This window comes from Pungitius pungitius, chromosome 19, assembly GCF_949316345.1.
Source record: "Pungitius pungitius chromosome 19, fPunPun2.1, whole genome shotgun sequence".
NCBI classification, from domain to species: domain Eukaryota; kingdom Metazoa; phylum Chordata; class Actinopteri; order Perciformes; family Gasterosteidae; genus Pungitius; species Pungitius pungitius.
The window spans coordinates 4,430,869-4,452,050 of NC_084918.1; the positions used below are offsets into that span (position 1 = coordinate 4,430,869).

A 21,182-nucleotide genomic window follows, 5' to 3' on the forward strand; every position below is an offset into this window, starting at 1 on the left:
GGCAAAGTGCAAGCCCCCTTTCTTGTACATCACAGGGAGAGTTGGGTTTTTTAAGGGTGGGGGGGGGGGGGCATGCTCTGTTTGGCACCCATTCACTTGGTAATGAGATTGGGAGTGGTGAGGCTTGTTAACTAGCCATGACGCTCCAGTGAAAGGGCTTGAAAGGACAACAGGGAAAACCTGGTAATGAGCAACTTCAGAGGTTCTAATTGCACAATACGTGGAACTAATTTAACGCCTCGCGATGTGTGTGTGCGCGCGCGTGTGTGGGCACGTCACCGCTCAACCTGTCGGTGCTTTTCACGTCGCACGCCTCGTAACTGCAGATTATGTGCTTGAACAAGTTTTGTTTATACATTTTATAGATCATTGGTTGCTGTGTCTCCATTTTGGTCCTGAGTTCCGCCCTGCCAGTGATGTCCAGGACTCTAGGTGAGTGCAGCCTGCGTGGTTGTATTTATTATTCTCCTTTAGCCTTCGGTCTGAGCTGAGCTAACCAGCAGCTCGGTGTGTTTACGTCATCGCTGTAAAGACGTAAGAGTGGAATCCATTTTCTCTTTCTCGTTCTACTCGTTGGTTGTAAACGTAGGTTGAACTGAATCGTCAGAGATGTCACGACAACCTCCCCACTAACAACCAGAAAGAGCCCATGCCCCTCCCCCGGATATGTTTTCAGGGCCCGCCACAAACAGTAGACCATTAAGTTTGCAGTTTCTTGAATTCTCCGATAGTTTCCCAGAGTAACGCTAGAAAAGGGTGAAGGGGTAAAAATGACAGGAGTAACACCATCACAATGGCACTAATAAACATGCAGAGTGCAGAGCACAGCTGTTCAAATAACGTGTGTGTGTGTGTGTGTGTGTGTGTGTGTGTGTGTGTGTGTGTGTGTGTGTGTGTGTGTGTGTGTGTGTGTGTGTGTGTGTGTGTGTGTGTGTGTGTGTGTGTGTGTGTGTGTGTGAGAGCATACAGTGACTCATTGGGAGCTTTACAAAATATCAACAGGTTCCGCTTTGTGACGCTGAATAAATGCATCAGACGGAGTTGAACAGAAAAGGCCTCCGAGCTTAAGAAAAAAAAAAGTGGAAAGTTGAGTTTGACAAAGCGAAGAAGTGAAGAAAAGAAGGGGGGGGGGGGCATGCACACTGTGAAAAGGAAAGGGGAACATTAATAGTCTATTTTTGATGTGACATCACATATTAAGTGCTGCTCACTTCCAGTGAAAATAAGTCTCACTATCCCATAACGCCCTGATTAATACCATATGTAGCTGCATAATAGTGGCTTTAACTACTCTACCCCTGACATCTGAAACGCCGAGCATCTTTTCAACCCCGATTCAATTTTCTCAAATGACCAAATCGAGATCAAGACCTTTCGGCGTTGGAGAGGGATGCGGTCAGACCACAGCGGCGGGGAGCATCGACTGAGGTCTCCGTCGTCTCCTCCGCAGGCAATTTTGTTAAAGGTCCTTGATGCTTTCAAACTGCTTACTGCGGCTGTAAATACCTCTCTCCCAGGACCAAATCGATTGCCCGATCTAATTGACGACGGAGGTTGTGAAGACGTTACAGTGGGGTGGGGGGGGGGGGGGGTAGAGCGCATAAAGGCTCGTGAGTCTACGGTGTGCTACATCGGGATCTAATTTCTAGAGAAAAAAGAAGTTGTGGTGCATGAATACGACGTGTAATGTACACATCGGGTGATTGAAAGCTTATTTTCAAACCACTCCTTCATTCTGGGCGAGGTGTGTACACCTGATCGCTATTGTTGGCTTGAACTGTCCCACATTCTTCCCCCCCCCCCCCCTCGCTTCTGCTTGGAAGACTGATGCTGATGAACATTTTGTCTAGATGTCAAGAAAAAAAAGAATTGGGGAAAAAATGTAACTCCTTGGTGTGCGCTATCGCAGAAAAAGCAAATGACTTGCTTTTACCCGTTTTTCTGTCCTCCGCAGGTATTACCAGGTTTGATCTCCTGGGAGACTTCGGGAGATTTAATTGGCTGGGAAACTTTTACATCGTCCTTTCGTACAACCTGCTATTTGCGGTCGTGACAACACTCTGTCTTGTGAGAAAATTCACCTCGGCAGTACGGGAAGAGCTTCTGAAGGCCTTAGGTAAATCTATTTATTTATCCTCGAGGGGTTCTAACCAGCACCTTTTTAATATACTATAACCAAATAAAGCCGGACTGCACCATTTTATCTTTCATCGCAATCCCGCCTTTTGATGTGCTGGACGTTCTGCAGAATATAAAGCAATCCATTTTTGTGACCAATTTCATACCAATGAAGGTCACGTCTGAAACACTCAGGACCGACCTTCACTTTGGCTTCGGGGGGGGGGGGGGTGAGAAAGTGCCTTTTTTTATTTTTTTATTATTATTTCTGGACAGCAAAAGCTTGAGTGACAAAATGGAGGAAATTGCAGCTCGATCCAATGCGCTGCGGGACTGACGCATGACAGAGGATGGGGCCCGTCTCAAAGGCTGGTGGCGACAGGCCCTGGATGTTTGATACACAGGGCGGGATAGGGCTAGGACTGGGAGCACATCAATACCTCTGTCTAAGAGAAAGTCTGAGGCTCTTTTAATGAGATTTCTCCCCCTTATCTCCCCCTGCCCAGGTCTGGATAAATTGCAACTGTCAAACAGCCCCACGGACCCTGAATCTGGAAAGCTCTCCGCCAACGGGCATCAGAAAACTCTGTGAAAAGGGACGATGGATCAGCGCACACACACACACACACACACACACACCTTAGCAGCCGAAGGGAGATTTCGACAGTACTGGCTGACTACTGAAAGGTAAAAGGGATTGGAAGGAACTTAATAAACCCGAGCAGTGTCTGACGGATGCTGCGAAGGGAGGCCGGGAGCAATTTAGCTTCGTGACATTCCATCCTCTGCGTCTGGGACGGAGCCAGGGACGAGGCCGAGGAGGGAAGTACACTGGCATCACTGCAGGGACCTTGACGTTGACCTCAGCCGCGACTGTGACTTCAAGCCACCCATGTCTTGCTTCAGGGCGCCCCCCCCCCCTCTCCCTCACCCCCCTCTCTCCAGTATTGCTTCCTGTTTACTGTTTTTTTTTTTCTTCCACATGGGTACTTTTTTATGTCTGTGTGTGTGTGTCTGTGTGTGTGCGTGATAGATACATGAGCAGTTGTCTGTAGTCTGTTTTGCAAAATGATGCAGGCTTGATAAAAAGGTGTCAGTCAGTTTTTTTTTTTCTTTCTTTTTTTAAAGCTTATGATGTGAAAATGACAAAATGTGCTTTGTGAAGCATGCAGTCAGTCAGTCAGTCAGTTATTCTCTCCTCTCATCCAATATATAAAACTGTCATCCATACGATTCACATATGAATTTGCACTATCCCAACTGATGGGCTTCATTCGTCTTCTTATTTGGCTTGACAGAAGTGAGCTTTAACTTTATTGATGATGTCGTTAGTTTGTATGAAGTAGGGTATGAAGTTTTTTTTAGGTGCTCTTGATTAGACTTGAGCTACTCTACAAATGGGAAACTATACTGGAGTTGCATCCGCTTCAGTTCCAAAGAGCAGAATGCTTCAGTGCATTTGTAGCTGAGCTTGTGGTTGGAATTACGAGAATTCTATTTTGCACATGTTAAAATAAAAACACCATCACATTTCTGCTCATCCCCCCCCCCCCCCCCCCAAAATAAATACATATTTAAATTCACATGGCACATACAAAAATTGTCAAATAGTTCAATAGGTCATTTTTGTAAATGTTGTATTTACATGTAAATATCACTGTGTGTTTCATACCTCTTTTGCATTATTTAGATGTAAATATTTGGCTCTTGTCGAGTCCAATAAGGGTCTGACTCACTAAGCAATCTGTACTTTGTTGTATATATTTTTTATGGACACCTCAATCTAATGCAAACCTGTAACTTCGCATACAGAATGCAGGCGTGATAATGTGCAACTTTGCAGCCGGTAGAAAGACTTGGTGACTCAGGCCCGATTTACATGTAGTTGTATCGCTGCATATACTTCTAAACTGTGACGTTATTTGTCTCCAGAACCACCTTAAATGCCTTAAACGACAAGCATCTCGCAGGCTTAATGTTAAGGTTGTTTCTTGTTCCGTGTCGTTTGTTCACGTGCACGTACACAGGTGTACGGGTGCATCTGGACATTTCCACTGTGAGCCAGCTCGATATAATGTACACATCGCTCTTTGCCATGAATGTTTTTTCACAGTGGCTCTTATGAAGTGAGAAGCTTCCTTCATGTGCTAGCATTGGGTTGGTTGATGTAACGACGTCATCTCTGGCGTTGTACCACATGTGTTTTCATCATGACTTGATTAATTGAGAAGTTCTTTCTATCTGCATTTGGAACTTGTTTCTTGGGACAGGGAATGTTTTACTCAAAGCTGTCTACCTTTGCTTGCAGTTTTACCCACATTCTTAACTGGCTAAAACTCGTACGGAGTGTGCAATTTCATTTGGGGCTGTGAATAATTAACGTGGTCTGCAGTGATTTGGCAAAGCAAAACGAGATATTATAAATTAGCAAGATATCACTTTAAATGTCAAGTAAATTAGTGAAGGTATGAAAAGAAATGTATGACTTGATTTGGATGAACTACATTAACTATATGGCTTGCGTTAGATTTTTTCCAATTCCATCATGGTGGTGCAGACATCCTTTCCGCTGCAGACTTCACATTGAATTGCACCTCCCCTAATAAAACATCGCATAAAGACTTGGGAGACATTTCCTATTCAAGCTAACTTAAGTTTTTAGTAGAGTACATTTCATGTCGGATTTCAAAAGTTGTGTTCTGTAAGTGAAGCAGCTTTATTTCTGTCATGTCAGTTGGTCGCTGGATGTCAGTTTTAGTACATTTTCTGAATGTGTTTTTTTTACAATTTCTCAGTCTGCTAAATGTATTTTTAGTTGTTTTTGATGTCTTTGTTTGCAAATAAATGTAGAAAAATGCTTTGAGAACATCTTTTCATCCTTGTGACACCCTGGACATGAATACGGACACATGAGTTAACAGGGTGACTTGGCATTTCAGGAAATACTTTTTATTACAGAAAAAAGGGTACCTGAAGGTCATAAATATCTAAAATGCCATTATGATATATTTGTGCCGAGGTGGGTGATTTTTTTGTGGTAGATGGATCTGCACAGGGGGCAGGAAGGTCTGCTCTCGATTGAAAAGGCCTCAAAGGCCTCCAGACAGAGCCGATGGAAGAGGTGGGAACAGGACAGGAGGGCGGTGGCGTCTGTTGGCAGGCTCGGGCCACACAGTGCAGTCAGGCAGATGGGGCAGTCCCATACACCTCTCTGGACCACCTATTGGTGTTGGAAATACACAATACACCTCCTGTAACCTGTGACATGTTCATATCAATGATCCTTATAATTAAAAAGAAAATCATTAACCAGAGAGCGCTTCCTGTTTTTTGGGGGCCAACACGCAGGACCGTTAAATGCTTCATAACGAGCTGCTGTGGAAAAGGTGCAAGGTATGTGTTGTAGGCACATTCAGTGTTTGCTACTCAATGTCAAGGCTGAGCCACTCCTGCCTTGTGCTCAACCTTTTCACACCAGATAAAGAAAAAAAAAATTCTTCTTTGCACACACCCAGCTCCCTCTATGGAAAATGGCACTGGCTGCAATGAAAGCCAACAATGGAGCCTCAAGGAAACGCAAACCGTAATGTCTTTTCAAAGCCCCACAGCAGCCGACGGGATGAAAAGCCTGCCGTGCATCATCAGACTGGGTCATGTTTTTTGTAAACACAGAGGATTAATAGTCTACCCACGGCCATTCATTTGATGGAGTCAATGATCACCACTGGAGAGGTGCACTTTCTATACTGCAGCTGTGATGCCGTTGTCCCCATGCAAGCGTTAACATGTCAAGGGGAAAGGCGAGGCTGGGAGGGGAAGATATATTTTTTTATGGGGCGGGGGGGCTTGTTTAGTGATAGAAGTGGCTTCTGGTTCAGCAGAGTGTGACTTGCTCCTGACCTGGCTTTGTATTCGCTCCCAATCGTCCTCCTGAGGTTCAGAGACTTGCTTTCTCTCCAGCTGCTGGAACACTCGTCTGCTTGACGACAGGGAGCGGTTGATATCACTCAGAAAAGACTCCGTGTCGGTGTGACAGTATCTGACAAAGCTGTCATTCAACTCCTGCAACTTATTAGAAAAAGCACTTTAAAGTCACACAAAGGAGGCATGTTTCACTCAGATACACAATGGAGTCGTGTTTTCAGCGGAGGCTAATTGTTGGCGTGTATTGTAATGGCTGAGGCATGCTGACAGGATGCCGTTGTTAAACAGCCAGATCAATACGGTCACATCTACCACTAACACGGAGAATTAATGGAAACCAGTTAAAAGAAAAGGGAAGACGGTGCTGGGAAGCGTGGAAACACACGGATCTGACACCTTTTCTGTCTTCTACACGATCATAAACATATCGTATCCACTGTTTCATACACAGTGTTTGGGCATATTACAAAAACTAATGAACTACTAAAAGGTTACAAATGACGTGTCATGGAAGTACTAATCTGTATTCTCTTCAATGACATTTATAATTATCTAACATACAAATACCGCTCCATTTTAGCCAGGAGACAGGTTCCTTAATCCCCCCCATAATGTTCTCCTTGGCTGAATGAAGGAGGCTTTGAAAAAAATAATTAGACATTTAGGATGGAAATAAAGAAATTGAAATATAATTAACAAGTGCCCGGTCACCTCTAATATTCTCAAATTGACTGACTTTAAAGACTTCTTTCCATTGTCTGTCCTCCTGGAACTCATCTGCTGGTTGCTAGGCAACAATCAATGAATGAATGTTTATATCCAAAACGTATTCAATAGTGAATGAATAGGATTTATGTTTATATAGAGTAAATGTTTCAACAGCACTGTGCAATTTATCAATGGACTTAAATGTTTTATATAACATAAGTGATATCGTCATAATTAATGGATAACCATCTCCATGACAACACTTATGGAAGATCATAGATGTGGGTGAAACCTCTGGAAAAAAAACTATTTGTTATCACTAGTTTCATGACAGTATGTGATTGAGGTTACATAAATTATACATACATGTAGGGCTGCAATTGGTGGATTAATTTTAATAAATCAATAGTTTGTCTATAAAATGTCATAAAATAGGGAAAGACACCAATCACAACTTCATTAAACCCAAGGTTAAATCTTGAAATGCTTGTTTTTCTGAACAACAGACCAAAACATGTAGACATTTAGTCCATCACAGAAGAAAAAGAAAAAACAAATATTTGGGATTTGCTCAAAATGAATTGATTACCAAATATGCTATCAATCATTTATCTGAGTGCATTAGCCTCACACAAATGCACTTGTTTTCTATCCATGACGCACGCGTACACACAAACACGCACGCCATCCCTCAGCCCATCATAGTGACATTAGAATTGCTTCGTAGCCACGCTTTTATCACTAATAAACCAAAGTTGACCGTTTGGATGGATGGTTTTATGAGCCTGTCTTTTCCACAGTGAAGGCAAACAGCACAGCTCTGGTGAACTTTGCCTTGCTCTACAGGCGATGTGGACGGGACAACAGCGCGCAGGCGTTATCTCACGGCAATCCATCTAGATGTGGGTAGTGTCCCCCTTAATGTGTTGACTCAGGGTCGGACCTCCGAAGTGAGTAAAAATTGAAAGCTGGGCATCAGGATCAGCTGATAAGATTTCTGAAAATGGGCCGATATGTGGGAGTTGTTTTTCTTCTTCCAGTAACACCTGTGGCTTGGTGGTACAAAGATGCTTTATGGCCTCCTGCTATCACAAGGAATACGGAAAGAATAGGTTTCTCTGTCTCACACAGGTTCCAGCCCAGCACCAACACGTCTGTTTGCATTACAGTCAGCTAAGCAAATAAGTCTTCCCGCTGAAAATCAAGTCAATCAGACCTGTCAGCGCTGTGCTGCGCAGCTCACAGCTCTTGAAGATCATCCTCGGTGTGACAAAAGATATGAGACAATCTCATGACCACCCACAACCACTGATTCACACAACGTGAATGTAAAGTGGCTGACAGCGCCTCTGACTCCATCCTGAGCATGTGGACCAGGACACGGCCTAATGTGTCAGGACACAGGTAATTGGCCCAGTTAAATGCTGTGTCTTTGTTTACGTGACATGTTAAGGCATGGTTTATGGGCGAGAGGATAGAGACCGACAGGGGGATGGGTAGGACACTCCGACCCTTGCATCACATTACCAGTGTGCCCCTCACATATTTGTCACTCGTGCTTAATCAGCCCGTTGGAAGCGCTGCAGCACTCTGCATGATTGCAGCTCAACATATAAATGGATAGGGCATTGAAGACATTGCACGTAGAATGCATGTGTCGTGTGTGACTATTTTAAAGCGGGGGTTATTAGATGGATCTGAAAAATTGCTGTTCGGTCAAAATATAAGGTGACCAGACTTCTGGTCATCCGAGGCCTCAAATGGGGGAGGTTCACTAGGTGGCAATGTTCCCTTTTCCTCAGAGCCACCCTGAAGGCAACCCGCAGCCTCGGAGTCAAACGACCCCATCCGCTGGTGGTTCTTGAGGGCCAACCTTTAAATAACCACTTATTTGCATGATTTATAGGTTCAAAATTGAACTCGAGCACAAAGCCTGAAATGACAACCTGCCTCAGGTATCCAAACATCCTGGTCGACATCACCTCTTCACCCTCTCCCATCCAACACAGTGACAGTTACTCTCGTACACACACACACACACACACACACACACACAGATAAAGGAAGACTCAAACCCAAACATGCACAGGAGACGACAAGCTTTTGTGTTGACCCTGGAATGTCCAGACTGTTTGACTAAAACACAAAACTCTCTCCTCATTAGCGGACCATCAGTGTATGATTCACAAAGCATCAAAGCAGCCTGAGAGGGTGAGAGCAGGTGAAGGTGTGTCTGAAAGTTAGCAGTGGGGTCAGCGAGTCCCTGAGACCATCAAGACTTGACGTTTGTCGCAGGCTTTGTTTGACTAACTAAAGAGTCTAGAAATGCCTGCGTGAAATGTAGGAGACGGATGCTGGGCCCCGTGACCCCAGTCTGATCAAAAGAAGCATGATTGATTAATAAAACCTGATTGTGATCGCTGAAAATTTGAAGTAGAAACTCACCTTCGCCTCAAAGAATTTCCGTCGCAACTGTGTGTCTTTTGGACAGATGGATTTTCTCAATTTTTTGTACCTTTCTCGAGCAACGTAGCCTCGCCAGCGTGCTTGAATTCTACACACACACACACACACACACACCATCCAAATCTATTCAAAAAGTCTCTGTCAATACAACACTTTATTTATTGATTGCTGTAATTGGGAGACGCCCTAAGCTTCAAGGCAGGCCACATTAACATACTGAATATTAATTGGTTGCATTTTGATTAGGTAAAACCAAATAAACAGGTAAAACTATAGCAGCAAGTGTGGTCCCATGTATTCCAACTGAGACAACTACGGCACAAAAAACACAACTTGTATACAAACATCATGCATTTTATCATTTAGAAATTTCATGTGCAATTCCAATATGAGCAAATTGATCATGAGTCCATGTTTTCCTTTAAAGCAGATCCCCTTGATTCATGATAAAATAAGCTCTACCATTATTACGTGTTATTAATTATATTGATTATTTCATCTATAATAGAATATAGAAAGATGTTTTTTGTCAAAATCACTTGCTGAGATTATGAGACTAATTGGGAGCATGCACAATCCTGAATCTCTCAAAAACAAAGTATTTTAATTTAAGTGCACAAAATACTTGATCTAATGCATGTACCTGATGGCACATTGATGTCTGAAAAGGCGAGCTGCATCGTGGATTACCCGTGTCTCATACTGCTCCTTTCTGCACACTGGGCAGCACCTCCTCCCAGAAAACCTTTCAAAGGCCTGCAAACATGCTCTGTGGAAAACATGAGAACATGACAGCAACACCTAAAAAAAAAAGAAAGTGAAATAAGTTATTTAGTGCATCTGAAATGAAAATTGTATCATGCATGCAATTTCATAGGTTGACTATATGGTTTGAAAGGTCTCCAGAGGAGGCTGCTGGGCGTGTAGTGGTTTTCGAGTTTTCAAGTGCTTACAAAAAAGCTCTCATACGGTATACAGTCTGTGCACAGGCTATGTGTATTTGAGCCTGAAGCCAAGCTAAATGTGTGTATTCATGCACGTATGAGAATGCATGCGTCTGCCTTTAAGTGTTATTTGCTGAGAGGATAGAGGGAGTCAGCAGATCCCCCAGTGTGCCGGCTGGGATCTGGACTATAGGCTCTTCTACCTGTGAGTGGGATTCTTTTATGGTCTGAAAGGAGACAGCCAAAGCTATTGGGCTTGGCACACAATCCAGTTTACTCAGATCTCTGGAGGGCAGGGGGAGGCATATTGATTTCCCATTGTTTTGGGCTGACCAACACACTCCATCACCAGTGAAAGGGCCCCCTGCAGTGTACATTTTCCAGGAGCTCGACAAGCTATTAAACCACAGAGAAATTTCACCTCTAACAATGTTTTAAGGCCACAGTTTATTGACACAATATAGAAAGAGAATAAAATGTAAAAGAAAGCGGAGCATTCTTTTTATTTCAAATATTCTTCTATTAGAGAAAAGAATTGTGACTGTATTAAAATTAGAATGAGCTGGATAAAGAAGCAATATCAAAACAGCTGACTAAGGACCTCCACTGCTATAAGCATTTTTTATTGTCATAGTAATGCTTCAATGCAAGACTTTCCCACGAAATACGCATCTTTAGAATAGGATGGTTTGCAGGAAAAATCAACAAAGATTACCTCCTGTCACTTTCCCTTGTTAGCAGGCTCTAATTAACTTTTTTTCCCCTGAGTCAAACTAATATTTACATACGCATCTATGGCAACTGTGCTTTGTGAGGCCGCCTATTCTAGTCCCACATTCTTGAGGAGATTGGCATCTTAAAAGGGGACCGGAAAGGTGTAAAGGACTGAATGACCCTCACAGTAACACGCTGATTGCTACATCATCACGTCACAGTTGAGTTCCAAGGCAGTATGGGTAAATTTGTACAGTTGTCTACACAGATTAGGACATACAGGAACTGCAGGGGGGGCTTTGTGTATGTGACCATGTGTGCATATGGAAACACAGGTTTCCCCCGAGGACAGACAGAATGTTGGAAACATCGCGCGCACGCACACACACACACACACACACACACACACACACACACACACACACACACACACACACACACACACACACACACACACACACACACACACACACACACACACACACACACACACACACACACACACACACACACAAAAAGAGCTCTCTCACAGAGTACTAATAGGTACTGTGTTGGGGGAATACCTGAGGCTGAAGGTAAAACTCCTCCCTGCATATTGCACACGGCTGTGCAGAGTCCCCCTGCAGAACAGACCTCGCCTTGACCCGAGACCATTCGTCCTCAGATATCCTCCCTGCAGGGGAGGCCACCAAACCCAACTTCTGAGCTGGAACACATAGGAAAGGTACTGGTTATATCCTGGGTCACAATAAATAGTGTTTCCACATTTCCCAGGGTTGTTTTTACCTAATGTTAAGGGGCGTAGAGCAGAATCAAGCACATATTCCCTCTCCTCTCTCTGATCCCGTGTCTGCAGACCGGTTTGCTTTAGTATTATTCGGGCTGCTTTTCTTTCGCCTCTCGGAAAAGGGGCAGGAAGCTGGACGTTTGGATGCAGCAGGTTGCGTGTGATGTGGTCTTGAAGGGCAGCCGAGTTGAGCACCAGCGTGTTGATAGCTTTCGATGTCAAACCCTGTGAAATGTTTTAATATAAAATGTCCGATCACTGCATTTTTGTAAGGTCTCAGACCAGGATACCCAATAAATACAACAACAAAAAATCTAATACACAATCACGCTGTCACAACACAAAGCGCACGGCAAAAAGCTATCTGCTGTTTTCAATAAAATATTGTAACTCCGACCTCATTGAAGTAAAATGAGATAACGTTAAAGAGTGAGGTTGGCCGTTTTCCACATGGACGGAACCGTACGGCGTTAAATGCACACAGGTGCTCATTAATTAAGCTAGCAGAGCACGGGAACCATTTTCCTCTTTTTAACGTCACGCTTCAAGTTGAACCACGTCTAGAGACCGAAGCTACGTATTAGAAGAAACCCCGACGATACATTTTCTATAGTTTTCCATTTTAACGAAAAATAACGTCCAAACCTTCCGCTTTGCCATACTATCAACACAGTGTCCACACGGTTGCCAGGTAACCGGTCCAGACCCTCCTCCCCACGCGGAGCCTCGTCGGCGCCTCTGATTGGCTGAGCTGAGACTTTCGGGTTCGCTGAATGGTTGTTCTTCACAAGTCAAAAACCCCATGCTTTTATTTGTGTCATGTGCTTCGTTACATATTTGAGATTCCAATTTTTTTTGGTTTTTTTTTTTTTTTTTTTAATATGTAGTTATATGAATTAACACAAATGTTAGTCGAATGTGACTATATAAATATACGATATATTGTATTTTCCCAACTGCTGTTGCATACTTCTTTCATTTATTGTGTGTGTGTGTGTGTGGTTTAAACACATTAGATATAAATACAATTATATTGCAGTGTGTTACGTTGTTAAGCCACAAAAAAAACAAATAAGGGATGCACTAACAAAAACATATACAGCACTACTTTACCATTCTGGGGTATTTACATTATTAATTACATGAGGTTTACATTTTTTGCTTTACTTCTGTACTTTTCTGTACCGTACCGAGCTTCACTTACTAAAGAAATAGTGTATGTTTACATTTGTTCTTCACGCCATTACCTGAATCTGTAGCATTAAAATGCTTCGTTCATGTTAATTCATTATACATTTTGCTGAAACAATCAAGATGTATGACTTTCAAGTTTAATAGTGTGTCATTTATTCTTAAAGCCAAAGATCTGAATAGTTATGCCAATGCGGACAGTTTTAAATTTGCAAAGGTGTCTATTTCTATCCCATTCTATTGCCACGCAAAGACAATCTTTGCTCTTTGAAAACGGTGTGCTCTGTCTCAATCTCACTAATGATTATTTTATTGTCAGAGAGTTGCAGTGAATAGTTGGAACCTGACCAAAGGAGGTTAGTCTATGTGTCTTTAGGTGACTCACCGAGCTGTCGTCAGAGTAGGCAGTGAACAAAGCTAAGCTGCTCATACCTGTGCTGTGAGCTAAGGGATCCCTCCCAGGTCACCCTCACACGGAAAACCACGCAGACAAACACACAGTCCAAACCGCCTCTTTTTCTGAGCCTGGTGAAAAGTTTGCTTTATTTCTCACACACAGCGTGGTGGTGGTGGTGTGTGTCTTTTAAAATGCTTTGCAGCCTTGATTGACTTTGATGTGTTGTGTCGGAATCTGTGAAAACAGATGGCCGAGGAGTGGGCTGACGGTGAGGCCTGTCAATCCAGGGAGTCCTCTAAGAAAACAAAGTGAAGACCTGGCTCTGGAAGAGGAGGAAACCCATGAGCTTCTCAAGAGGCTGCTGCATTCTTGAGATTAGGGCAAGAACAACGCAGACCACTGCTGTTAATGCCCCAGACAAAGGCGTGGAACAATTTATTAGTTAAGAATTCAAGCTCAGAGCTCAATCAAAGGCCCGTCGTCCACAATGCCAGACTTTGGGCTTTGGTTTGTTGTTTTAAGTAAATAATCATGCTTAAAAGATATGGCAAAGATGGGGCTCAGCTCCCACCATAAAGCCTGCATTCTTCCAACTGTCATCAGAATGGATTTCTGTGTGCGCTTTTATTTTCAACAAGTACATTGTTTGTCTTTTTCTCTATGAATACCATTTTAAAGAGCTTTTTATTTAACCTTCTTTCCCCTGGACCTCTTTGCCTGATCTGTGGTATTTTTGAAAAGACAACTCACATTGACATGCCAAGAGATGATGACTTAAGCGAATGGTAAAAAAAAAGGGGGGGGAAAAGCAGCATAGGAACTGCTTTGCAAGTTTGCACTGACAAGACGTTGAAAAAGAACAATCAGTTACTCAAAGCTTATGCATATGCTGATATGCTCACTGAGATAGAGCTGCCAAGACATGAGTAAATAAAGCATCTCGACTACAGAAAACACTTTCAGTTCATGCTCGTAAAACAGGGTCTGTTTCCATACATCACACACTGTGATTTAGTGCATTGTTGTCAAATGAGTAATTGCTGTGAGATATAGATGAGAGAGGGCAGCCCATAATGGTTAATTAACAATTATGTCAGCCAGTGAGATGACCAGGAGACCAATCACTTTCATAGGAGACAGTGGAGGGGAACAGAAATCAAATTATTTTATGACTTGACCCATAATGCTTGCTTAACATGACTTTAATCACTCCACGGTGGATAGTGGTCCCCTATGGCTTTCTGGGAGTGAACCAGTCGGTGGAGGACAGCAATGCTTTACTATTTGCTGTTATCTCCTGCGTCATTGCTGAGTAAGTAAGCTATAAAAGAACACAGCCATCATTAGAGCAGTTTGGTTGCTTTTTAGAGAGATGGAGCTCCCAATGATTCGACATGTCTTTTGTAAATGAAATACAAATCACCCCGGGCTTTTGGTTTTACTTCATTTACTAAGTGCTACATTACCTCATACTTGGACCTAACAATGGATTTCCTATAAATCCCCGGCGAGTTGAAATGATGAAGGGGCTCACATATCACAAAATGTGCCAGTGCTTATTAGCACTTGAGAAGTTATTGATCGGAGATTTTGATTAATATCCGCCGGGGGGCTACGGTGGCATTTAGAGGCCCTTGGTGACCCGCTGTGAATCTGGCTGGGACTTGTCGCTCTCACTTACCCACGGTTTGTGCTGACTGCGAGCCCGAGCCCCGCCGAGACGAGAGCCACTGCAGGGTCTCGGTGCCAGGAATAATAGGAACTCACCCTCTATTTCCCGATTCTTTATTCAGACATGAAGAAAGCAGGACAATGCTCTGAGGAGGGTTTACTCATTGGCTTGTGAGCCAAGTGCATGGGTCGGCATCGGGAAAACGGCTAAATAATTAGCAAATTTTGTGCTCAAGTCATACTCGGGTTCCCGGAATGGATGGCGTAAGATTCGCTTTCAGCCCGTGACATATCTTTTTGTACAAAACAGACTGTTTGCTCCGTGCCTCCCTTACTTCATGCTGAAAGACCAACTTACCGGTTTCCAAATACTAGCATTTGCAATTAAAAAATTGGCAAATCTATTACTAGAAGTTACTGGTAATTTTCAAAATACTAGTTCCTCGCGGTAAGACTAAGCCAATTGAGCTAACGTTAGCAACATTAGTTGGTTTACATGTTTTTTTTAAACATCCTGGTAAATAAATCTTTGATTATAGTACAGCGCTATAGTTAAACAGAGTAGCCTATCGAAACAATAATTAGGAGAACAACATTTCAACTGTATATTACTTAGTTTCGAAATAAAGAGGGTTTGCTATTAGTTTACATACTTAAACAAGCCTGAGGTTAGATGAATGCTTTGCTGCTGAATTTTTAAACACTAACTAATGTAAAAGATGAAACTTCTCAGTTTCCCTTTGAAACATAGACGTAATTTGCAATCACACAAAAGGTGGTTTGCTAATGATACACATCATGTGTATGTGTGTCCGTATGTGTGTCTCAACGTCCGTTCATCCGACCTCAAACTTTGCAGGTGAATTACTGAGGAGCCGAGGAAGTGCATTGTGCAGTGTGAAAACTGCAAGAAGCGACACTGGAGGCCAAGCAATTAAAAAACAGGCACATTTTAACTGCAATGGTTATTCAAGAAAAAGCATCCCGTCAGGGAATTGCTCACATTAGTAGGTATGAAACCTGTTCTAATGGGCCACAAGTATTAAGGGATTTGGGGCAAATGTGGTTTGGTACTTTTCCATAAATCTGCACCTGAACGACACTACCGCAGTTTTTGTTACTTTTGGCTGAGCTGATTGTGCAGTGATGATTTCAATGTAATGTCATTACAGCGGGAGACTATGTGTGTGTCCATCGTTCTCCATAATGGACAATAATTGAGCAGAATCCATCAGTACAGCTAGAAATAGACCCCCATAATGGCCATAAATTGTGCCCTGTGAAGGCAAGAGCGCTGAGAATCCAGCCGCCCCGCTGCGCCTGAGAGGCTCAGCAACTTCTGCACCTTCCCTTTCATCTTTACATTTTGCCTCCATGCTGATTACATACAATGCACACCCAGTGGAATCAAATCATACCTTTTAAGTGCAGTCAATTGGCCTTTCAGAGGTGTTACAGGCACAATGCATGGCAGTAGTTCCGCTAACTAAAAGATACTTGATTGACAACTTGTCATCAATATACATTTTTTTTTTGTGAACACCTTGACTATATTTCAGGAAACAAAATAATTCAATACTTATACTTTAAAACACCAGGAAATGTTTGCTACGCCGTATAGAATTACGTCCGTCAACAAGAGGAGCTACTGTAAACCTGATGAATTCTCTTTTTTTTATTTTTAAAAGACCACCTGAATAAAATAAACGGGGCTGCTTCCCAAAATCAGCTTCAGCTGCTGTTTCACCTGATTGGACGAGTGCAAGGGGCATAAAGTTTGCCTGTGCTGTGGAGAATGTGCTTGTGGGGAGTCTCATAAATGCCAAGTTCTTTGGGCAATAAGAATAAATATCACAACCACTCTCTAGAATTACCACATAATTGGGGACTTTCCGCGTCTGCACAGGTCTCCTCCTCCTCCTACCCTCCTACATGTGGGACAACAGATGAGTCCATATTTAAGGGGATGAGGGGGGGAAGCATAGCGGGGAGAGCCACATTTAGCCTGTCATGCAAACAATTTAAGACTCTTTAAAGACAACAACAAGAACATAAAAATGTGTTGCGATATTGATAAGAATGCAATATTTTGTCTTTAACATAATTACTACCTGATCAGCAAGGAAGCATTGGGGCATCATTAAGGGAAAAAGGTCTGGAGTTGTGGCCACGTCATCAGATCATTGATGGTTTATGTTTAGCCACAGACTTTGGTTAATGTCTTTACCCATTTTCTTCTCGCCTCATTTCTTGTTCACTCTAAGACAGCAAAAAAACATTTCCTTGCAACCAGACGACATCTGAGGCTTCATTTTAACCCCAGCCTTCAGTTTTTAGCTTTCAAACATCTGCTTTAGTAAAAGAGCCCTAAACAATTGGATTGACAATAGCAAAGCCGGTCATTAAAAAAAAAACATCGCCGCTGTCCAAATGACACATGATGCTTAACCATTCAGAGGGCAAGTCATTCACCATAGCTCGCCGACTTCAAAGCGTGTTGAGATTCTGCCCAACAGGCGCAGTCTCTTGGTTTCTTGTTGTAATTTTAGTGCGTGCTGAAAGGTAAAGTAGCAACACTTGTTTACTTGTTACCGTGCCAAAAGGTGCAGTCACAGATGTTCTTGTTTCCATTATCTGTCTCATCCGATCTCTCATTCTGATCATTTGATCAATGTTTGTCTATGGATTTCAATGATCCGGCTATCTATTTACTGAAAGAAAAAAAAAATTCCTTCCAGTAACAAACAGTTGCGGCGAAAATTAATGTTTTTCCTGCTGCACACAATTATGTTGTGATCTTTAAACCTGACGTTGGCGAGGCGATGTTTGAGTGTCGCCACTTAATTCCAATTTCCATGATGCATTCAAGACAGCTCGGGACAGCGTGTTGGCTGGTGGGGGTTGGAAAAGTTAGATATTGGAAAAACTCATTTGAGTCAGCAGAAGCATCGGAACACATAGACAAGAAAAACAAGACCAATAATCCTGCTGATCTAACTAGGAAACGTGTCGAATGCATCTATAATATCTAGTAATCTATTAATAATCCCAAAAATATTTTTTTCAGCATTAATTATGATTTATATCAGAGAAATCCTTGCATTAAATTGACATAAGCTCGTTCCCCTGAGGCGCGCTCCTCGCATTAGGTGCAATGCCAGGTAACATTTCTGCAAGAGGGGCATCGATTCACTCACGAGGGGAGGGGACACAACCAGGCGGATCCAGTGGGAGAAGTGACAGGCTGCTGGCTCTCTGCCTGCTCAGTCTCCACCGCCAAAGAAAACAGGTGAGCTTATCATCTTTTCGCACCTCTGCCTGCTGCCGGCAGAGAATGGCGTGGAACAGAATCAAGAAGGAGCTCATCAGAAGGACGATGGTTTGGGTTCGGGTCAAAGCAAAGGTGTTTTGATAGGCCCGTGCGATGCCTTATCAAACCGGATATTTCAGGCGCAACTCCTGTCCGGCTTTGCTTGGATTATGAGAGAAGCTCTCTTTTCTTTAAATGTTAGGGATGTGTCTCGCAAGAAGGAAAGCGGATATGGAAGATCAAGGCCGGCAACCCTGTTTACATTCCTGCATGTGGTCCCCTTCTCTGATACATATTCCAATTCGCTCGACCTTTGGATCGGGTCGATGGCGCTCCGTCAGTTACGGCGAGACGTCTATGTGCGTGTGTGTGTGTGTGTGTATTCCCCCCCCCCCTCCCCCCGCCCCTCCCCTCGCCAACATTTGTCACATACCTGTGTCGAATAACAGGCCGCAGCAGCTGCCTGCCGGGAACCCAAGATGTCATACAAGCGGCACAATACCTGGCCATCAGAAACAGACAACCTTTGAACTGTCACTCCTCATAACAAGCAAATGCGCTGAGGCTAAACAGGACGTGTCGGGCTACACGAGCTGGCGTGTAAGCAGACGTTTTCAAGGTCGTGCAACATGGGAACCACAGACAAATACTTTGTTACGACGCTTTCTGACCACGCAGGGGTTTAATCACACTCACCTACAGTACGTGCACACACACACACACACACACACACACACACACACACACACTGCAGTGCACACACACAACTTACCCGCGCAGCAGTGACTTCAAAAGGAACAAGGAGATAAAACAAAAATGAATCGCAGACACATCAAGCCTCCCGTGCCCTTTAAAGCTTAATTATACCTGTTGGGGTGATGAGAGACACATCACAGAACCTAGTGATTAATAAACAAACGCTGCATCCCATAAAGCGTCTGACAAGTCCCTGCTCATCGCCCCCTCACACTCGCAGTCTGGGCTCAGGTGCAGTGTGCACATATCAAAGTGTATCAAACAGGAACGAAGTAAGTCCCACCTTGGCCAGAGATTAACCCCCCCCCCGCCCCCGCCCTTCCTGGCCTCAGCACTTGGCCTTCGCTGCACTCTACCTCCTCCACCTGTCCTGACTGAAGGCGGATGATGAGAGCGTCATCCAGACACGTGCTTCAGAGCACCGGTCTCAGTCTTTCATCTTTCATGGCCGGGCCCGGATCACTCGACTGGGGCTTTGTACCTGCCCGACGCGGTAAGTGTCACGTTTGCCGGGGTTTTGTAAACAGACACACCTTTTGTGAAAGACGATGTGAATGAGATGAAGTTACTAACTGCTGGAGCTGGGCGGCTGTCGCTGAAGGAAGGGGCTGACCCCGGGGGGGGGGGTTGAGGGCATATTAGATGGCCCCCGTCTTTAAAGGGGTACGTGCGGAGTGAGGGCCGTGCACAGTGAGCACTTACAACGAGTTGTCAAAACTCAGGACTTCTATCAGTGGCAGTGGAGCTGTAAAGGTGCGGGATGATTTTTTTTTTCTTCCTGCCAAACATTTAGGCAAAACTGAGAGCTAATTGGCTCTAAGACTTACTCAGTTATCAACTAGGCCCTCTGGCTTTATAACAGTGAGGGAAAATGCCACATCTCACATTCTCAAGTTGAAATAAAGCCCCCATGCATTACAAAAGTAGCTCAGATCTTTTGACTATTTGTCTTTTGTGCACAGGTGTACACTATGAATACGAATATGCCCATGTGACCTGGAAACATCAACCCGAAACACAGACAGAATGAGGCAGTTAGAACTATTTGTTGTTTTGTCAGACTTTTGGTATTTCTTAAGCCCCTCACCAGTCAGTGTTATTACGCTATGCTTCTTGCTCTAAGCTGCTTTAGCCAAACAAATGTGATTTAGCCTAATCATTTCACTCAGACAGAAGTTGGTATTGTTTGGGGTGTTTTTCCACTTCTTTTCCAACGTTGCTGCTATACTTAAGGTACATGTGCCAAAGTTTAGGATATAGCTCACTGATTCTTCACGCATGAATGCACAAGGTGTCATTTAAAGACAGCACAAATACCCAGAAAACAATGAGATTCATTTATAGCAGTTACTCTAACGCCGTGGAATTATTTAAGGATATGTCGATTCATGTTTTTCAAATTAAATCCTGTAAGGGCAGGCCCCCCCAGCACTACAGATCTTTTTGCATCTTTCAGATCTTATTTTAATTTTACGGCAAACAACTTACGTGCTATGGTTGTGTATTGAATGCAATGGCTAGTTAATCAAAATGTACATTTTTTGCATGATATTCAGCGCAATAACAACTATTTGCTATGTAAACATACAGCGGAGTTACCTGAGCAGAGAAGGAAGTTGCTCTGGCTCTTAGTGTGCTGTTATCCGAATCAAATAACACAAATGCATCACAAAAGCTAACTGATTCACACAGTCAGTCGCAGTGTTAGAGTGTTTCTATTATTTTGGCTTCAGCTAAAGATTTTTTTTTTAAAAAGCAACTTAATCTAATGTTTAACATAAGCAACAAAATGTAAACTCATCTGATAATAGAAAGTGACTAAAACATGAAATTTCAACTCTGCGGAGTTATTAAGTGAGCTACATACTAAAGGCTATTAGGTGTCACATGACAGCTGCTGTCATAACTACTGGCTATTAGGAGAACTTGTGCGTTGCACTGCTGGGGACTGGTGAAAGACTTGGACCAAATGAGAGGGCTGACAGATACTACGAGTGTGGTAACGTACAAATGATCACGCCTTACCATTGATTTAACTAATGATGAGTACTCAATGTGCAACAATAGTAATTTTGTCATAAAGCTGTCAGCAGTTAATCAATCAGTTGAGGGTTTCCTCCTTCAATGTAAGATTTATTAAATGTTCACGCAGACTTGTCCAGGCACGTTCAGGTCTGCCTACACAAAGCCAGTCTA

The 21,182-nt window shown here is 43.2% G+C and overlaps 2 protein-coding genes across 3 annotated transcripts in view; one reads left to right on the top strand and one right to left on the bottom strand.

The window, feature by feature from the left end:
- Positions 1-4,975, top strand: part of lmbr1 (limb development membrane protein 1) — a 21,171-nt gene extending 16,196 nt beyond the window's left edge. The window contains exons 12-14 of the mRNA XM_062559357.1: positions 366-432; positions 1,955-2,116; positions 2,625-4,975. Coding sequence (XP_062415341.1) covers positions 366-432; positions 1,955-2,116; positions 2,625-2,710 — 315 coding nt within the window. The 3' untranslated portion in view covers positions 2,711-4,975. The remainder of the gene's footprint in view (positions 1-365; positions 433-1,954; positions 2,117-2,624) is intronic.
- A 115-nt stretch (positions 4,976-5,090) lies between these two features.
- rnf32 (ring finger protein 32) lies at positions 5,091-12,422 on the bottom strand. 2 transcript variants are annotated; one of them, XM_037456554.2, is made up of 7 exons: positions 12,307-12,422; positions 11,661-11,886; positions 11,438-11,580; positions 9,860-10,017; positions 9,196-9,304; positions 6,019-6,180; positions 5,091-5,338 (listed from the first exon to the last, which is right to left on the bottom strand). In XM_037456554.2, the coding sequence occupies exons 1-7, from the start codon at positions 12,319-12,321 to the stop codon at positions 5,117-5,119; spliced, it is 1,035 nt and encodes a 344-aa protein (XP_037312451.2). In that variant the 5' UTR covers positions 12,322-12,422; the 3' UTR covers positions 5,091-5,116. The 2 variants fall into 2 exon arrangements, with proteins under 2 accessions (XP_037312451.2, XP_037312450.2); XM_037456553.2 differs by having other exon boundaries at positions 6,019-6,186.
- Positions 12,423-21,182: the final 8,760 nt, after the last annotated feature.

Excerpts from the sequence above, each read along its gene's own strand:
- rnf32 (XM_037456553.2), bottom strand. Across the intron at positions 11,581-11,660 it reads TCTACGCCCCTTAACATTAG|CTCAGAAGTTGGGTTTGGTG; the intron begins GTAAAAACAACC and ends TATGTGTTCCAG. Across the intron at positions 10,018-11,437 it reads AGTTTTACCTTCAGCCTCAG|GTGTTGCTGTCATGTTCTCA; the intron begins GTATTCCCCCAA and ends TTTTTTTTTTAG.